We start from the raw sequence: 15884 nt of genomic DNA, 5'->3' as shown, positions 1-15884 counted from the left end.
AGTGGGAGTGCATGTAAGGGGTAAGGGGGAACGGGGCCAGATGGCAGGGGGAACGGGGAGATCGGGCGCGCCATCAATCAGCAGCTATAGCAGTGATTCCGCCCGCACTGCAGCTTCTGGGTTTTCTCCCTCCACTCTCCTCCTCCCTCCTCCCTCCTCCCCCCTCCTCAAAGCTCGATCTAGCCTGCTGCTGCTGCTGCTGTAGAACGGAACTTTGCATGTGAGTTACAGGCTACGGGGGAGGAGGAGGTGCTCTTCTACTGCATTCTGTGCTTGTGTCTGTCTGTGTGTGTGTGTTTCTGTGTCTGTCTGTGTGTGTGTCTGTCTGAGTGTGTGTGTGTGTGTCTGTCTGAGTGTGTGTGTCTGTCTGAGTGTGTGTATGTGTTTGTCTGTCTGAGTGTGTCTGTGTGTGTGTCTTGAGTGCGTGTGCGTGCGTGACTGAGTGCGTGTGAGAGTGCGTGAGAGATTGTGTGACTGAGGGAGTGCGTGAGAGATTGTGTGACTGAGGGAGTGCTTGAGAGATTGTGTGACTGAGGGAGTGCGTGAGAGATTGTGTGACTGAGGGAGTGCGTGAGATTGTGTGACAGAGGGAGGGCGTGCGTGACTGAGGGAGTGCGTGCGTGTAAGCCAAGCTGATCAAGGACCTGAGTAAGGCCGTGCGTATAGTGCCGGCGATGCCGCCCAAAAACAAACACATTGCCGCCGCCGCGTGCGCTTATAGTAAGCGCGAGAGCGGCAATGCGACGGAGCGGACTTTGGAAGCCGGGAATATTTGATTTTTAAGGGCTGTCACCTCATGTGACAGCCCCTGAACAAATCAAATGTCCGGGAGTCTGCGATGCCGCCGCAAAGCAAAATATAACTTTCGCTAGCGGGGATGGGTGACATCGCCGGTCGCGGGCACTATACGCGCAGCCTAAGGAAGCACAGCATTGTAAAACACTGCACTGTACAGTATTGTTTTCACCAAAGTCACAAATCAAAGTCCCAAAAATATATCAGTCAGTCAAATAAATGCACCTCACCTTCATGCCCTTTCAGTAAAAATACTGTACTTCCTACATATTTTTAAAATAATTTTCCATTCATCCATGTTGTATCTGTCAGCACATAAGAGAAATCAGCTGACATTAAAGATTTTATTTCAATAAAGCCTACTGTATTTATTTTGGTTACAAATGCATTATTTACATCAGTTATGCACATATATGATGTTTGCAATACAGTACATGCATTGTAAAGTGGAAAAAAGGTAGTGCTTCACTTTAAGTACATTTTCACTTTACATACATGCTCCGGTCCCATTGCGTATGTTAAAGCGGGGTATGCCTGTACTGTACTGTGGAGAGAGCAGCACTTTAAATGCGCAGTCCATGTTTAACAAAGATAAATGGGACTTGGTTTAACTGAAACATAAGTAGGAGACGCTTACATTAAGAGCCTTGAATGAAAAATTAACCTAGAGGAAATAATGTGGGCCTCTCCAGCTGTGAGGGGATTTATTTCATATTTTGTATTTCTTTACTACTTCAAATTTGAAAAAGGTACTTGATTATTATTTATATATATATATATATATATATATTTTTTTTTATTTTTTTTTCAGAACTGGAAAAAGAACTCAGTGGGGACTTGTAATGGATGGCTGGAACTCGCTAATACGATACTATAAAAACAACTTTTATGATGGATTTCGACAAGTATGCTTATTTATGTTCGTTAATATTTTACATGTGTGCTTGAGGGTTCTTGTGCTAGATGCAGTTTAATCAGGGCTGCCAACAGGTGGGGACCGCTGGGACTACTGTTCCTGGTTGGTTAGTGAAGGGGCCTGCCGGAGACCATCATTTTTATAGCCTGACCCTCTGCTGCCAGTCCCGAGCCCACTTTATCCAGGCTCATCAATGGGTCTGTAGGACCCCTCTCCGTTGCCTACCGCCACCCATCCAGCTTTGGCCTCCCTTTCACAGGCCTGCATGGCCCTTCCACTCTTCGTCCAACTGCATGGCTTCAGTGGGTTCATCCGCGGGCCGCTTAACTTTTTTTTCCTGGCTCGCCTCACCCATGCCCATACCTCCTTTTTACCCGCACTCACCCCCTGTGCTCCCCCAATCATTTCTAATTTTCTGTAAATGTGGGACCATAATTTAACATTGAAAAACTTAAACATGTACCCTCCTACTTTATAACCCCTGCTTTAGCCCAGGTTAGTGAGGGGGTACCTTTGCATGGTGGGAAAGGAAAGGTATTGTCGGAATTTGAATATTTTTCCAGGGCTTCGTAATCCAATATTTTAGCCTCTTTTTTTAGGAAGAAGTACGATGCCCTCAAAGTAAAGATCTTTTGATATCTCCAGTTAAGCCATTTTGCCCTAAATGTGTAGTACAGGGTCTCCTCTTTTTCTAGTACTGTACATATTAGGTGTCCATATGTATGACCTCTCCACTTAGTAAGAATCTAGTATCCATGTTATACCAACCTATTATACCGAGCACGTTAGAGCCAATGTTATCCTATATAGGACAATGGGAGGCAGATATTGGGGAGTTTTTGAAGTATGCAGCTGGTAAATGGATTTGCCTTCTATTTATCGAAAACAAAGAACAATTCCTGCGCTCTTACCAATTTGGTTGCATCGTTTGATCAAAACATGATTCAAGCCTTTGGCGAGAGCCTGAAGGATGAGGAGTGGGAATAGATCTGGGAGGAGGCAACAACCACCTCTGATGCCTTGATAAAGGAAAACCGTTGCAAGTGGCTGTTCTGATGGTATCTCTGTCCATCACGTTTACATAAATAATGTCAAACTTAATCAATGTTAGGTTTTAGATATTGTGGCATATATGGTGGGAATGTTCACGGATTTCGCCACTGTTGAAATAATCTTTTGATTTGATGTCAGATTATAGATCTTCCTGTCGCCCTAGGGCCGTGGCAAGCTCTGCTCAACAGACCCGGAGACAATTTACCTAAACGTTTAAACAAATTAGTTAAGCACATCCTTTCTGCAATCAGGTGCTGCATCGTGGTATCTTGGAGACAAAGGACTCAGTCTTAGTGAGAGGGAAAACAGGGTGTGGCACATTTTATTGATGGTAAAATTTACAGCATTCCTAAATTAGATACAAACAAACAAGGTCTGCCGCTCAACCTATTTCACTAATATGAAAAGTAATAGTACAACTGGTGGTGCATATGGGAATATACAGACTATATACAGACAATATAGACAATGTGAAACCCCACAGGCGGTCACAAAAGAGTTTCCTCTTCAATTGCACTCATACAGTAGGTTATCGGATATATATTTTGGTGCAATAAACCCAGAGTAATATACTCAATATCGGGTATACATGAGAACTACCATAGCTCATGGGAAACTCCACTAAAAGGAAAAAAATAATAAAATGTTACTAACATATATGCAATAAAGACAACAATGTGAATAAACTATTTACATATGTGAATAAAATCCCCTCAGTGAGAGTTGAACATCATATGAATAATAGATACGTTAGGGAGATGGTACTCCTAGGGTTAATCCAAAGTGTGTCTCAAAATTAATGTCCGGATCTATATAGGACAAAATAAGATACATATATCTATCAAGCTCTCAGAATTGAAAGTAATGAAGCCACAGTGTGGCAAATAGTAAATAGGGTTTGTAAACCATACTTATATAATGTATCTAAAGTTCCGGGTTGAGGAAACAACCTCAGTTGAAGCTGAAAGGAGATATACACTTCAGCAGATTATAACCTTACAACCACACATTGCATATATGTCTGTAAGAAATAAATGTACAACGCAACACTACCAAAATAACACCCAAAGATCATTGGTAACCATGAACATATATCATGAATGTGCAGGGCCTGAGTATCCTGATGCTATAAGGTAATCTCAGCTGTAGTGGAGTAGTTCAATGCAAGTGGATATAATCGCAACAAACTAAGATTATGTAACCTTAGAGTTGTCATTAAACATGGGTACTCTACTAGACACCAAAGATATATATTGCAAGCGCAGCCTGAGAGACTAAATGGTGTATATTATTCTCAGTTGCGATCAAGTAGATGCTCCGCAATGAGAAATGTCATGCTTGCTGGTGCTTGCTCATATGTGCGCCATATGAGAAACCCCATAGTATCCTCCCAGTTGTAAGTAAACTAGTGGGGAGGTTAAAGGGGGCTTAATGTATATGGCTAAGAGAATCTTTAACCCAACAATAGCGGGTAAGATGTATAGAGAAGTGAAAGAAGCCACCGCTATACAACCCGTGCAGCAGTTGCTCTCCAGTCCGCCGTCGTCTCACCAAACAGACGGCAGAGTCATGACGTCACTATAGCCCGACGTACATTTCCCGTGATCCTGTCATGCTTCTTCAGGGGGAGGAGGAGTCTATAGAGAGCTCTTGTTACAACGCTATATACCCTTTTTAATGTAGGGGTGGTGATCTCAATTACTCAAAGTAAAGGTAAGAACTCATGTAAGTTCCCGATCTTTGTGGTTTTTAATGGACAACAAAAACCACCTGTAATAGTAAATTGAAGTATAGTAATGTGATACCACTGTGGGATAATTGGTACTAATTGTCGGAGATACATATTTGCTTATTAATAAGTTCCTTCCTTAAATGCCAACTCATTCACTAATCCACTAAGGGTATAGTAGATATTGTACAATGTAGTATAAGTAATGGCTCGGCGATAAATGACCAAAGTAGACTTGCAGCATTGTAGAACTTTATTCCTGTACTTAAAGCACAGAGATACAAGCAGGATGTTAACTGCTACATGTTCACTCTCTCTCCAAGTCACTGACCAACATTACATGTTATACACTGTATACAAAACAATGAATAGCAAAGCTGCACACCAATAGTATATAATAAAATACTTGCAACAACCGGTGCTCCTGGTTCAGTGACTTGAAAAAGTCCTAGAAGGACGAAACGTCGTATTTTGGTGCTATTAGGATACATTAAATATTTTTGGAAATCCGTTTTGTGCCCTGGATCATCAATTCTTAATACACTGTTTACAGACAGACCACTCAATACAGATTAACCACTCCTCTCAATGGCTAACAAGACTAAACTTGTCTTTCTTGTATTTTCTATTCTATTCTGCTTTCCTTTATCATGGCTTTCATGTATTAATTTGTGTTTTATTGTATCTTTCCTTTCTATTGATCAACCAAGTGTTGTTACTAAAATGATAACTAAATAAATCAAATGAATAAAAATATTAAATAAACATTCTGTATGAGTGTGATCTAAATAATTATAATAATGATAAACCTTAATAAACTGGTGCTATATATAATGTAATAAGACTAATGTATCGTGTTTAAACCCAAAATACACCACTATATAATGATCTAATAGGTGAAGGTAATAAGATTAGTAATAAGTGACCCACCAGAACACGGTAGGAAACTGAAGTGAAGAATTGAAGGTGTATGAACCCCTAAATTCTATATGTAATTGGGAAGGAGTAAATATCAAGGTATATACAGTATTTACAGAGAAGGTGAAAAAAATAAAACCTTTATTCAGGCCCACTGGGCTCGGGGTATGTAATCTATGAATTCATCTGGTCTCATGTTGAAGCAGCTGCCTGTCCCACTTGCCCTTGCGGGTTCCTATGGGTACATGTTCTATTCCAGTAAATGTAGTACATTGCTGATCCTTTTGTGTGCAATTGTGACATGACGTGCCACCGGTGTCAAGTGAATTCCTCATGAACTATATGTTCTAGAATTGTTACTTTTAATTGCCGGTGTGTTTTGCCACGGATAGTTTGCCACACAATCAATAAGGAAGATGACCCCTTTCATGAGACAGTTGATAAAAGCTCGTATTTCAAATGTTTTGTTTTGATTTGAATTCCCAACTCTTTTAGTGGTTCTAATCGAGGTATAAGCTATGTACCTACAACAAGTGAAACAGCCGTTAGGTTTATCCCCAAGTTCTCAAAGGTGTCGATTGGAAATGGCTATGAACAAGACGGTCACGAAGATTTTTAGATCTTCGACTAACCATATTTGGGGTTTTATTCAAAACTTTATTCAGAGCATTATCCTCTAGTAAGAGATACCAATATTTATTGCAAATATTACAAATGGAGATCCACTGATTATTAAAAGTGCCAACAAACCTTATGTTGTCGTTTGCTGCCTTTTGACGTGCATTAGTGGCAAACAGAGTTGGTCTAGGCATAGTAAGGGCTCTGATAGCATTCCTAAATTATAAGATCCCACGGTTTGAGAAAATATGTGAACCAGATATATCCTTGCTCATATTATAACATATATATGACCTGTTGGAGCTGTACAAAGTGACTAATCCCAAGTATTATTATAATGGAAATGATTGTTCAAGTTCAATAGCTGAATACCCTGTACTGCTTGTTTGTTAAATCCATATCCCCTAGTGATTTTGATGTTTTCTCTGTAACCTTATTATGATAATAACTTTATTTCATGTAGTGCTTTTCACCCAATGGGACTCAAAGCACTTCACAATTACATTATACTGTGCGGTATATAGGAATTTTTAGAGACACAGTCCCTGTCCAGATGACCTTACAATCTGTTTTTGGTTCCTGAGGCACAGGGAGATAGTGATTTGTCCAAGGTCACAAGGTGCTGACACACGGATTCAAACTCTGTGTCATTGTTTACAGAGTCAGCGCCTTTACTCACTGAGCCATTCCTCCTTTATGATGTTTATTTGCACATGGACTCCCAGCTCCCAATTCCCCTGAAATAAAAATAAATAACGATTAATTAAAAATAAGGTTCATAGAGCAGGCACTCGTGTTAATAAACTAATGTTTGAATTCATAAACATTTGCTTTATACATTTCTAATGTAGAAACGCTGTGTATTTGTGTTGCAGGATTCAATTGATTTGTTTCTTGGAAATTATTCAGTGGAGGAAGCTGATTCTGCACACCCTTTACACGTGCAGGCAGACTGGAAGTTTCTTGCTGTAAGTTTTGTTGCCCTATAATAGTGACTTATTCTGATCGAGTAATGGTAATTCATACTGCTCTTTGTGATGAGGGATAAAGCTAGTGAGGCAGCAGTGTTTGTGACGTGAGTGACATGAAGTTAGACGTTAACATCCTAATGTGCTTTTAGTGTGTAACACTGCAGAAGCATGTGGAATAGGATTTCAGACATGGAGAAGAAGATGAGTGACCAGGGGAGATAGGGGAAACTTACACGGGAAGAGAGTGACATGTTTTTATTATGGTTATCTTTGTGCAACTGTAAGTCAAAGTATCAATGTTGCAGTACCACTGCCAACTAGACTACATTGTCAAATAACCCTTTTCCAGAGCTGGACTGTGCTATTTTCAGTCTGTGGACTTCCTGGGTACCAAGATACTTACCGGTGAAAGTATGGCATTTCAGTCTGCTCCATGAATATCAAAGTTGCAATTCATATCTCGTGGATGCCCTGAGCCCATTGGAAGCCACAGTGTGCCATTGCGGCTTTCTGTCATATGGCCATTTAAAATCAGGACCAAACGAGGACGGGGTACCTTTACCCGTAAATATCTTGGGAACAGGCATCAGCAGAGCTAAAATATAACACGATTCAGGTTTAGGGATGCCCTGGTTCCCATCCTGTTGAAACAAATAAGGGTACTGTACTACTTTAAAGTCAAAACCAATATGACTAAATAAACAGGTAGGGGAAGAAATGGAAAAAAAGAGGAAGGCGTTTAGATTCTTGAAGTCAGAAGAGACAGAGGCAGCATATGAGAATTATAATGAATGTAACAAAAATTGCAAAAGGACGATCAAATTAGCAAAAATGGATAATGAAAAAAGGATTGCAATAGAAAATAAGATCAACCTTAAAAAGTTATTTACCTTAATAACAAAAAAAAATAAGAAAAGAAAATATAGGACCCTTTCAGTGTTAGATGGGCAGTCAGATTATTGGAGATAAGGAAAATGCAGGGGTATTAAACAAATTCTTTACCTCTGTGTTTACCAGGGAAGAAACTATTTCAATTGTAGTCCTGCAGGAGGAAGCCACAATCTCCATATTAATAAACAATTGGTTAACTGAGGAAAAAGTTCATAGGCGGCTTGAAAAAAATTATAGTAAATAAGGCACCTGGCCCGATGGCATACAGTACATCCAAGAGTTCTTAAGGAGTTCAGTTCAGTAATAGCCAAACCATTACATTTAATATTCAATTACTCCATTTCCACAGGCTCCGTACCACAAGATTGGTGTAAAGCAGATATGGTGCCTATATTTAAAAAGGGAGCTAGATCCCAACTGGGGAATTACAGACCTGTAAGCCTGACTTCAATAGTGGGGAAACTACTTGACGGTTTAATATGGGATAATATTCAGGAATATCTAATGGAAAACAAAATTATTAGTAATAGTGAGCAAGGATTTATGAAGAATAGATCATGCCAAACTAACCTTATTTGTTTTTTTGAGGAGGTAAGTAGGAATTTAGACCAGTGTAATGCAGTTGATGTGGTCTACTTAGATTTTGCAAAGGCTTTTGATACGGTTCCACACAAGAGGTTGGTGTAAAAAATAAAGCAAATTGGAATCAGTATCTGTTATCTTAATTTAGCATAGGTTGAACTTGATGGGTGCATGTCTTTTTTTCAACCTCATCTACTATGTAATTATGTAATGTAACTTGTTAGTTGTCAAGCTCGCTATTTAAAGCATTTATTTCATTTTGAAAATGCTATAAAATCCCCTGGATAACTCCTTGCAAGTGTCTACTGAAAGATTTAACATTTAGTAGTTGGACAGAAACTGAATGATTTAAGCATTATAGGGTCAAATCTTTTCTCTTCTCTGTAGTTACCCATTATCATGGTGGTTGCTTTTTCCATGTGCATTATCTGCTTGCTGATGGCGGGTAAGTATTTTAATTCACAAGCTATATTCTTACATGTAAAAAATTGTAATTTAAAAAAAAAAGTAAAACAACAAAACACTACAGTAGTTGTATTCTAAACATACTATAAGTTAAGTAGAGAAAGGGTTTGAGTACCTCGCACCAAACACTGTTATAGTAGAGGAGTCGTATGGAGGTTGTGTGCTACCAGGGAGATAGACAAAATGTCAGAAAAAAATGGTTCGTACCTGGAGTGTACTTGCCACTTACAGAAATCCCTAATATAGTGGTGCACAACAGACCATAAAGTATATACAGGTCCAAAAATGCTCACACTGAGTCTGTTAAAAAAATTACATTTTATTAAGACTTAAATGTCTCATTAATTTTAGTTTTTCTAATTTTTCTAAAAAAAATTCTATCTCCCTGGTAGCACACAACCTCCATACGACTCGTCTACTATAACAGTGTTTGTGCAGATACTCAAACCCTTTCTCTATTTGACTATCTATGGACGTCAAAATCCGTTTCTCTCACCTCAGCACAACACACCGGAGTCACAAGCCATTTACTTCATGATGGCTGGTTTCCTGTCCAAAACTTTGGACTTCAATGACTTGGAAGCCGACTCCGAAACAGTATTCGCTACAGACACTATCTTGGAAGCTGATCCGGTACTGAACGATATTAAACCATTCTTTCAAAAGTTAGATAGACTGAATAAACAACAATATCGCCTATGGTGGGAAATATGCAGTGTACAGAAATACGAAAAAAATAAACTAATACCCCGTGGACTAAGAGTGAATCTCTCCTCCTCATATCACATCCAGGAACCAGCATTCATCAAAAGTTGGGACGATATCATCACTAAGTGTCCACATGAACTCATGAAATTGCTCATTGACAATGAATTGATAGAACTTTAAAAAGTAAACACAGATTTGGAAAAATGGAATCTTGATATTCCAAAATGGGTAGAATCACCTAATTTCACAAATTATGAAAATGCCCTCCAAAAGAATATGGAAAAATTTGTCACTGATCTAAAAGATCGTAAACACAAAAAGTTCCAAAGAGACCAGAAAGATTTTAAAGAAGATAAAATCTACAGGCACCATTTTATAAAACCTAAGACTAAAACCCAGGAATGGATGGAGGTGTCCACAGAGTGGGAAAATTCGGACTCCGAAAATAGCACTAAGACACGGAACAAGATGACAACAAGATCGTACTCTAAGAACCAATCTAAAGAGGTGCAGGATCAAGACAACAACCAGACTCCTCCTTTTTTAGAACAAGGCCAGGAGTGCATAGACATGAGAAAAATCAGACTTGGCAAAAAACTGGCAAGGAAGGGGCCGAGGAAACTAGTCACACAGGAGATACAGACCAAGAAGATGATGTTTCTAGAGGAACTATAAACATGGGAGATAACGGTCTAAATACACACAAGGAAAAAAACAGAACAAGAGAAAAAAGAGAAAAACAAGTATCATCAATCTTAGTAAACAGAAGAGGAAGAAATAAAGGTATTAACCAAGGGTCTATCCTTCGTCCCTGTTTCCAACTTCGATCTGTTCAATACAGTGAAGGATATGAACCTTTTTGCACGTAAAATGCTCCTGCATAAATTCTTTAAGCTCAGAGAAAGACAGAGAAGGATAACTACTGATGAAGATGATCTAGAACCTGAGGACAAAGAAGACGTTACCAACCTGATATCACTATTAGCTGACAGCGAAAAAAATCCAGGTGATGGTCCACATACCTCTTTGAAACCCAAAAGCAAGTTTACCCCGCATCAAGATTCCTGTGCGAAGGTCTCTACCTTCCTTGACCTAGTGACCAAGGACCTCGAGAATCTCAACACACACACCAACGCTAAGACTCTAACGTCAAAAGAACAAGCCCTAAAAAACCTAGCCAAACGACAGGAAATAACTATTAAACCTGTAGATAAAGGAGGCAACATAGTCCTCCTTGACACGGAGGACTGTGTCTCCGAAAAGAAAAGGCTTTTGGGCGACAAGAAATGCTACTGGATACTTGTGTGATCCCACCTCCATTTTTCAAAAGCAACTGGATACGATACTAGAAAAAGGCCTCTCTAATAAAGTCATAACAAAAAAAAAATCAGAGTTCATAATTAACAAAACACCCACAATAGCAACATTTTACAGCATTCCAAAGGTGCACAAAAACCCCACAAAGCCACCAGGAAGACCTATTGTCTCGGGCATTTGGTCTCTCACGGAGAACGCTAGTATCTACAGTATGTTGACAAGGTCTTGAGAAAGTTTGTCACTAGCCTTACAACCTACGTGAGAGACACCAAAGATGTCCTGAAATATCTGGAAGGTATATATGTGGAGCAAGAGACACTGCTAGTAAGTTTTGATGTCGAATCTCTGTATACGAGTATCCAACATGACATCGGCTTACTGGCAGTCAAACATTTCCTGGCATCAAGGAGCTGTCTGTTCAAGGAACACAATGAGTTTATATGTGAGCTCCTGGGGTTCATTCTAGAACATAACTATTTTTTATTCAACCAGAGATTCTATTTGCAAACTCAAGGTACTGCAATGGGCACCACCTGCACTCCCACCTACGCGAATCTCTATCTGGGCTGGTGGGATGAGGTGAGTGTCTTTTCAGAAGCTATGTATCTATACACAAATTGTATTGAATTATGGATTAGATACATAGATGACATCCTGATTCTCTGGAAGGGCACAAAGAAAGATCTACTCACCTTCCTAGATCTCCTTAATGCGAACAACAATAATCTGAGACTTACATCTGAGATCAGCGAGACCGTCATCACATTCCTGGATTTGCAAATAACAAAATCACCGGATGGGCACCTTTCCACCTCAACATACAAAAAAAGAACAGCAACAAACAGCTACCTCATGGCAGATAGCCACCACCCTGCACCCATGATCAAGGGAATACCCACTGGCCAGTATCTGAGAGTGAGACGTAAATGCTCGGACATGTCCACTTTCAAAAATCAGGCTCGGGAAATGAAGAACAATTTCCTTGAACGAGGATATTCCAATTCAAGAAGGCATACCATAGAGCAAACAACACCCCAAGGAACGACCTACTCGGGGAAAGACCTAAAATTATGGAGGATAAGAAAAAAGTAGGGGTATCACATCCTACACCGAAAAATGGCAACAAGTGAAAAAGATCTTAAGGAAACACTGGCATATACTCACCAGTGATAATGACCTCAAAATGGTACTCAGAGAGAGCCCCTCAGTGGCGTGGCAGAGGTCAAGAAATGTAAAAGATATCCTTGTGCAAAGCCATTTCTCACGTCCAACCATAAGAGACACCTGGCTCAAAACCACCGGCTGCTTTAAATGCCATGAATGTAAAGCCTGTGAATTCATTAAACAGGGCAAAACCTTCACGAACTGGGACATTTACACTGGACAGATTCATCAACTGCAAGACCAATGGCGTTATCTACCTGGCTACATGCCAGTGTGGTCTCAAGTACGTGGGAAAGACCACAAGACAACTGAGACGCCGAATCCTTGAGCATATTGGCTCTATCAGGAATTCCCAGGATACACCAATATCTCGCCATGTGAAAACAAAGCATGGGGGAGAACAGAAAGTACTCACATTTCAGGGAATTGATCATATAGAGGCTAGTATACGTACAGGCAACTGGGACAAACAGTTGCTCCAGAGGGAAGCAAAATGGATATACACACTCCATACACAATTCCCTAATGGCCTAAATGAGGGGTTCGTGTATACACCCTTCCATTAAATTGAATAAAGACCCTACTTTCCTCCTATGGGGGGTCTTTTTTCCAGAATTAAGCCAATACAATTACAACAGGCAGTGGAGAGGGAAGATACTTACACTATCTGTTCTTCATCTATCATTTGTTTCTCAGTACCACAGCTTCCATGCTATAAGTGTCACCACAGCACTTCTCATACAGAAACTAAACGAGCAAAACAGATTATTGTATTACATAAGGCACTATCTATTCTAAGCAGTAAGCCTTCACACATGCGTCCGAATGGTTGCTATAACAACCAAACGGTATAAAAGGGCAGTCTTGGACGCAGATACGCCCACCCCCGGAAGAAGTCGTCTGTATCGACGAAACGTATGTTGCAGGCACTGCTTGTGCCAGCATTTTAAAATGAGTATTGGATTTCCTGCTATATACTCTCCTATATGCACTTTTAGCTCTGGAACCCTGGATCCAGACAGCATATACAGCTATGGTCTATTACTTTAAATATATTCTTTTAGCTTAATTACTGAGTTACTTTATGGTCTGTTGTGCACCACTATATTAGGGATTTCTGTAAGTGGCAAGTACACTCCAGGTACGAACCATTTTTTTCTGACCTACTTTAAGTTAAGTTTCACATAAAAATGTATTTAAACTCACGGAGTACTATCTGCTTTTGTTGTTAGGTGACACTTGGACTGAGACGTTGGCCTATGTGCTTTTCTGGGGCACTGCAAGCATTGGAACAGGCACCATCATCCTGTACAATGGCAAAGACTTTGTAGACTCTCCAAAACTGGTGCAGAAGGAGAAGATGGACTGAATTTGTGTGTGTGGAAAACGGCTCGTCAGCGAGAGTTCCTCAAGCCATATCTGGAGTCTTTACTGACCTGCTTTCCACGCCATGTTTGTGCTCTTATTCTTATCGCTAGTAAAAGGTCTTTAATTCTGTCGTAGGTATGAAACTCTGCTAAGATCTGGATATTTATGCTCTAGGTCTGAAACCATCATTTATGGAAAATTGCATTGGTTGGGGGAGGGGGGCTCAATTTGTTATTTCTTAACCCTTCTGGAGCTGCAACTCCTTCCTGACCAATTTCTAGATACAATACATTGATGTGCAGCTTGTCCCAGGTCTCTCTAGAATTGTAGAAGGTAATGGAAAATCATACTGGAGCATTGAAAATCTAGCAGATCTAAAAGCAAGTCTGTTAAACCTAAATTAGTTGCCTTCTACTCATTTAAGTCTAAATCAAATGTATCTTATTTGCCTTCCAAACAAATTATTATTTTATCTACAGTACATAGGATCTTAGGATGATTTGCATAATTAATAAAAACTGCCCTTTTGACCTGCTTCTGTTAATGTGTCCCCAAACTTAAAAAAAATTGTATTCTGCATACAGTGATGGTTTTTGATGCAATATTTTAGGAATGTCATGAGGTCACTACAATACAAGGATGGCAGTGTATGCTGCAGTGATTAAAAATATGTATTGCTCTACTTAACTACTGCACTTTTCATATTACATGTTTTTAGATGGTAAGTGATTGATTGACACTTAGAGCTTTTCATGCTTCCTAGCACATAGTTAAATTGTTCAACCTCAATAAATTCTTTAAGCAATCAATTAAAATCTGTTCATTACTTACTTCAGACATCAGAAAATAAATCACTAAACTACTTTTCCTTAATGAAAAAAAGTCAAATACAGAATTTCCTAATATTCCCTATGTCACATACTAAAAAAAATGTGAGGTGCAAATCAGAGAACAAGAAAAAAGCAACAAAAAAGGCAAAATTAAAAAGTGATAAGTAAAAATTAAAAGATTTTACGACCCAAAAGTGGTTTTCTTGAGGTGCACACTTGTGGTGCACACTTGATAATGTATCAAATAACACGTTATATATAATGCATCTTTGAAAATGTTTATTCATACAAATCTTTAAAAGATCACAAAAAATAGGACTGAGATGAGAATAGGATTGTATGTATGTGTGTGTGTGTGTGTGTGTGTGTGTGTGTGTGTGTGTGTGTGTGTGTGTGTGTGTGTGTGTGTGTGTGTGTGTGTGTGTGTGTGTGTGTGTGTGTGTGTGTGTGTGTGTGTGTGTGTAGATATATATATATCCAGCGGCAGGAACAAAATATGTCTGCTCTCATGGCAAATTCCAACAACTGCACCCCCCGCCCCCACCCCCAATTTATAGAATCCTCTGTCTCTTTCTTCTCTCCCTCATTCTTGCTCTCACCCCCCTTTTCTCTCACCCCCTTCCCTCTCTGTTTCCCCCCTCCACTCCCTCTTTCCCTCCACCACTCCCTCCACTCCCTCTTTCCCCTCCCTTTCCCCCCTGATTAGTGCACCTACTAATGGAAAATGTCAATTGTTCTAGTAAAATTTTAATTTTAATGCAGTTTAGCTTTATGTTAACTTCAGTTCAAGTTACATTACAATGCCTCACAATGTTTTCTTGGAATTACGAAGTTAAAGAGAAAAAAAAGAGGAAATAAACACTCATTTCATGAAAAAAAAATGTAAGAACGAGGGATAAAATTGTATATTTTGCATTATTTACAGTTAACCATTTAAAATCAAGTCGGCTAATCTTTTGTGTATGGTGGCTGTATACCACTACAATCTTCTGTCTTGTTAATAAGCAAAACCAAATTAATCTGTGATTCTGTATAAGGAATGCAGACTTTGTTTCAATAACTGCAATAAATGACTTAACATGAACCGATGAAGGTAACCACATTGTAAAAAAAATGTGTTCTATGTTCTTTGCAATGAGCCTATGTATAAATGTGCACAACTGTATACCTGCAAATCACAATAAAGCTGTACCCTCTTTTGTAGTTCCTGATTTTCTGTTTAAAAATGTTAATATCAGGAAATTGAGCATCTGTGCCTTCCAACAAGTACCATAGTACTTTTAATCCATAACCACGGCTATTAATATATAAATCCTGGAATGGAAAGCTGTTTTGAATGTATTATTTATGTAACACCATTTTTATGGTAAACCCATTTTCCTTTTGTGCAGAAGTAATAAATGAGTATGTAAGGGAATACTTAATTTGGTAATCCAACCTTATAGTTGATTATCCTAAATAAAAAATAGTTTTTCTTAAATGCTACAATTATTTTCAAATTAAACAGAACTGATTTAGTAAAAATACACACATGTAGGGTATTGCTTGGTCTGCAGCTT

At 39.2% G+C, this 15884-nt stretch overlaps 1 protein-coding gene across 6 annotated transcripts in view; it reads left to right on the top strand.

Moving 5' to 3' along the window:
• SACM1L (SAC1 like phosphatidylinositide phosphatase) overlaps nt 1–15528 on the top strand; it is a 423363-nt gene extending 407835 nt beyond the window's left edge. For 4 of the 6 annotated variants that reach the window (XM_075586287.1, XM_075586286.1, XM_075586285.1 and 1 more), the window contains 4 exons: nt 1607–1700; nt 6905–6997; nt 8861–8918; nt 13360–15528. In XM_075586287.1, the coding sequence (XP_075442402.1) occupies nt 1607–1700; nt 6905–6997; nt 8861–8918; nt 13360–13496 (382 nt within the window). In that variant the 3' untranslated portion in view covers nt 13497–15528. Of the gene's footprint in view, nt 1–1606; nt 1701–2927; nt 3096–6904; nt 6998–8860; nt 8919–13359 lie in introns of those variants that run through there. The other 2 variants (XR_012799181.1, XM_075586288.1) reach the window with 2 other exon arrangements.
• The last annotated feature ends 356 nt before the right edge of the window (nt 15529–15884 follow it).

This window comes from Ascaphus truei, chromosome 2, assembly GCF_040206685.1.
Source record: "Ascaphus truei isolate aAscTru1 chromosome 2, aAscTru1.hap1, whole genome shotgun sequence".
Classification (NCBI taxonomy): domain Eukaryota; kingdom Metazoa; phylum Chordata; class Amphibia; order Anura; family Ascaphidae; genus Ascaphus; species Ascaphus truei.
The sequence above is the reverse complement of the archived record's forward strand: the minus strand, read 5'-3'. Positions and strand labels throughout refer to the sequence as shown.